Here is a 4,642-nt window from a genome sequence, read left to right as displayed (position 1 = left end):
TCCTACCTGCATCCGCCTCTGGAGCGGGCGAGAGCGCAGCGCACGACACTTCCCGGGGCCGCGCGACGTCGTTTCCCAAACTCAAAAGAAGACGCGAGTAAAGGCTCCTAATATTCCTCATCATGGTGGTATCAGACGCTGGCAATTGGTGCCTCATCGAGAGTGATCCGGGGGTGTTCACGGACCTAATTAACAAGTTTGGTGAGTCATTGGACGTTGTATTTAGTAATTCGGGTCTTAATTGGGAAGGATGTCTTGGGAAGCAGAGTTAGTGGAAGGTTCGCAACTGCTTGTCATTGCTCTTGTTTTTATTTAATTTATTGCTGTTTGATTTTAAGAAAAATGAGAAAGCTTTAGTCGTATAATGGGCTGTTATTGAGTTCTATGAGTCAGATATAAAAGCATTCTTGGTGTTCATTTCCTGTGCATAACGTTCAAAATTTCTCTTGTCATTGTGGTTATTTTGGGATTTCCGTATGACAGGAATTTCTATTATGTTTTCGACAGTGAACAAAGAAGTAGATATAAATAACAGAAATATTGCAGACTGTGTGATGATATTTTAAAGTTCCTATAATTAAACATAGAAAATTATCAAGGTTTTCTCTATATTCATTTCTTTTGCCATATTTTCCCCTTAACACTCATTCCTTGGTCTCATGAATCACTTGATAAATGTTCACAATAAAGCTGCCAGAATATACGTGCCGAAGGTTTGTGTTGCTGCTCAGGTGGCGAAGTCTTAAGGGCTTAGCATCACTAACTTGTGCAGCTTAGGCTCGTGAACGTTCATGAGTGATCGTGGGCTTAACTCTACATTCAGCAGATGATTTGCTCAACTTACAGTGTTCTGTTATGCCTCCTTTTTGAGCATTACTTTACTTTCTCTTTGTGCTGTTCTGCTTGAAGCATTTGCCTTTCCCATATTCCTCCTAGACCTGATTTAGCTTGTTTTGCATAGGCCTAAATACTAGGACTGTATTATGGCATTATTTACAATGTAAATGGGATTCGTAAACAAATGAAGACAAATGTAATGGGCCTAAAGGGATATAACTAACACTATTGGGTATGAAGGTAATCAGCACTCTGTATAGGTAAGCCCACAACCACTTATCAGAATTTGTGATTTATGCTTGAAGTGGTGCTGTTGTGTTCATATTTTTCCCTCATGTACTGCCAAGTACTTGCCTGTAGAGCTCTGCTTTGTTAAGGATGTTTGTAGACCATTGCTTGAGTACAAAGCACGGAGGCCATAGTGCTGCTTGATACAACCCTATTCAGTAGACCTCACCAAACATACACTTAGACCCATTTCCTTTCTCCCAAGCACATTATATGAATAACTATATATCATGAATAAAGGGTATATTCAAACTTTGATACAAAACCAGTCTAATTGTTCTATATCTCTCAAGGGAATATTATTTTCTTTCCCCAAAGGAAAGAAAATAATTGTCTTTTTAAAGAATAGCATTGCAGTTTTGTTTGTTTTTTTTTGAGTAAAAACAGTTAATATTAAGTTAGATTTATAAATTCTATATTCTTATATCAAATTAAATCTCTTAAGAAATCATGACATTCTTGTCTGATAACTATTGACTTTTATTTTAAAAATTCAAAAAGGTGTGATTAACTTTGATGAAACCTCTGTACTACCATCTTATTCCTTTCAGGAAAAAGATGGTAGTACACAAATATGACAATATCAGATATGATAATATCAGTCCAAATTAATTCATTTGTCACCAAAAATAGTTGCATTTTTGTAATCCACAGATCAAAATCTACATTATTAGACCTGGTAACATGAGTCATTTTGTGTCATCTTGTAAGAACATTGGTAGTTAGCCTTGTGCCCTCACCCACTTGCCTAAATAGAGAATGCTATCTCCATTAGTGATTAACAGCTGCCACAAGATTATACAAGTGCTGATAGCATATGTTATCACTAGCTTTAGCATATTTTAATTGTCTTAATTCTGTAATTAGATGTAGAAGTGGAAGTACATAAAATTTCAACTTCTGTCCAGAATAGGACCACTGGTTTAGAGAAAAACTAAGCTAATGGCCATAAAGAACACACAGAATAATGCTAATAGGTGTAAAAACTAGTCTGCCTAAAGCAAAGGTAAGATCACAATTGCTTAATAAAATGTATGTGTATGAATATGATTAATCTTAATATGTATTATTTACGTGCATATGATTAGTCTTAACATGAATAAGAAAGCCGACTTTGTGATATTTATTATCTGCGAATGTGTATGTAAAGTGCATCAGATAAGTATGTCTTTTAAGTTTAATTAGAAAGATACATATTTAATTTTTTTTATACCAATTTCAATTAAAATTGTTACAATTTTTTTATTTTTTTTTAAGTTACATTTTTCTTTCAGGGGTCAAGGGTGTCCAGGTTGAAGAGTTATGGAGTCTTGATGAAGAATCCTTTGCCAAACTCAAGTAAGTGACAAACTTTTAAGCATTGGAAACCTTATAGTCTGTAACTGTAAAACAAATTTTCATACTACTTATTACTACTTACTTTATTCACCATATATGCAAGAGTGCATTGAATGAAAGCTTGGATCTCTTTGGTTGCATCCCTTCACTCTTTTGATATTTTTTATTCCATAAAATAACTCAGGATTTGAATGTAATTTAATAAAAAAAAAAAATGTTTTGAGAATGACCTTCTGATTACAGGCCAGTGCATGGGTTGATCTTCCTGTTCAAATGGCAGCAGGAAGAGCAGCCTTCTGGTACAGTTGTCCAGGATAATCGCCTGGATAAGATATTCTTTGCTAAACAGGTAAAAGTTATCTTTGTGTGGATGAATTAGTTTTATCATTGTAGACTAAAAGGGTATGACTGTTTTTGGCTAATGTCTATTTACATCTAATTTATATACAATTTTTTACTTTACTTTTCTATAAACATCCTATGTGATAAAACTGTATAACTTAGAGCTAAGTTATTATGACAGATTATTATACTATCAAGAATGGCTTCAAGTTACTTTAGTGTTTGAATTGATTTACTTAGATCAAATTGTAAGTAGATATTGATGCAAAGTAATCAATGATTTATAAAGTTACTGAAAATGTTTGAGTGAGACATGATTTTAAAATAATTTTCTGCTTCCAGATGATAAACAATGCCTGTGCAACACAAGCAATTCTGTCCATATTGTTAAATACCAAGCATCAGGATGTACAGCTAGGTCCAACACTAACAGAATTTAAGGAATTCACACAGACCTTCGATGCTCACATGAAAGGCTTAGCTCTTTCCAATTCGGATACAATTCGGAACGTTCATAATTCGTTTGCTAGGTAAGATATAAGCATGTGTATTTTTGTAGATTTTGTTACTTCCTTCTAACAATAATACAGTTACTGATATCTATTCATGACTAAAACATGTATTGATTGTATGTATTGATGTATGAGAAATAACACAAGCACTTCTCTTTTTGAAACGTTGTATATTACAAAGATGATATAGTAGCCAATTCATGTAAAATGCCCATTTCATAGAGAAGATTTACATTTCTGTTGAAAATGCATTACAGCATTATTCCATGATACACATGGAAAATACAAGTATTTTGCTACCATTTTAAGAATAACCCCCTAGATTTTGTTACTATTGGGGACTATAATGTAAATGGTTTTGTAATAACATGTGTGTATATTCTGTTCTCAGGCAAACCCTTTTTGAATTTGAAAGCAAGCAGCCCAGTGAAGATGATGATGTATATCATTTTATTGGATATATTCCCGTTGAGGGGCGTCTCTACGAACTTGATGGGCTTAAGGATGGGCCAATAGACTTAGGCCCCATTTCACCTGGCACAGACTGGCTCACAGTGGTGCAACCTGTTATTCAACAGAGAATTCAGAAGTATGGGGTTTTGAATTGCAATAAATTTATGCAAAGGATGTTATATTTATCAATCATTTTATTGTCTGATGGATATTTTATTGTTTTCATAAATATATTTTTGTAATTTTTCATTTATATCTGACACTGTGGTAATTCATAGATTCATTCATTTATATTTATTTAGGCTGTTGTCTTGGAAATATCATTGCTTTTATACTTTCTCAGGTTTGGGGAAGGAGAAATTCATTTTAATTTGATGGCACTGGTTAGCGACAGGAAGATGGTCATTGAACGTTCTATTGCCCAGCTCCAAAAGCAGATTGAGGTAAGGAATTGATTTTGCATTTATTGTTTGTATGAAGATTGAAATAACATGTAGTTCTTGTATACCATACCTACCTCTCCTTGGTAGGATATTATGTCAGTCATGTATTTTTTGACATATGCAAATTGAATGTTTGCAGCAATGATATTTACTTATTTATCCAATGTGATATATTTTACTGATACTGGGTGGCTCCATTCCTTTTCTCAGGAGAGTGGCATGGACACCTCAGTCCACGAGGAGGAGTTGGCACAACTCCGAGCCTCCTTGGAGAGTGAAGAAGGCAAGAGGTCAAGGTGGCAGGTGGAGAACATCCGCCGCAAGCACAACTACCTTCCCCTCATAGTCAATATGATGAAAATTTTAGCTGAGGAAGGGAAGCTGCTCCCGATTTACCATGCTGCCAGAGAAAAGGCTCGAGCCCGCCAC

General features: G+C 34.8%; 1 protein-coding gene across 1 annotated transcript in view; it reads left to right on the top strand.

The window, feature by feature from the left end:
* Positions 1 to 57: 57 nt before the first annotated feature.
* The window catches only part of LOC119592003 (ubiquitin carboxyl-terminal hydrolase isozyme L5-like), a gene marked incomplete in the record, with an annotated part of 5,128 nt that continues 543 nt past the window's right edge, over positions 58 to 4,642 (top strand). The window contains 7 exon segments of the mRNA XM_037940776.1: positions 58 to 201; positions 2,400 to 2,463; positions 2,707 to 2,812; positions 3,148 to 3,335; positions 3,709 to 3,906; positions 4,114 to 4,213; positions 4,424 to 4,642. Coding sequence (XP_037796704.1) covers positions 123 to 201; positions 2,400 to 2,463; positions 2,707 to 2,812; positions 3,148 to 3,335; positions 3,709 to 3,906; positions 4,114 to 4,213; positions 4,424 to 4,642 — 954 coding nt within the window.

The sequence above is a fragment of the Penaeus monodon genome, chromosome 29, assembly GCF_015228065.2.
Source record: "Penaeus monodon isolate SGIC_2016 chromosome 29, NSTDA_Pmon_1, whole genome shotgun sequence".
NCBI classification, from domain to species: Eukaryota; Metazoa; Arthropoda; class Malacostraca; order Decapoda; family Penaeidae; genus Penaeus; species Penaeus monodon.
Note: the sequence above shows the minus strand (reverse complement) of the source record. Positions and strands in the feature narration are given on the sequence as shown.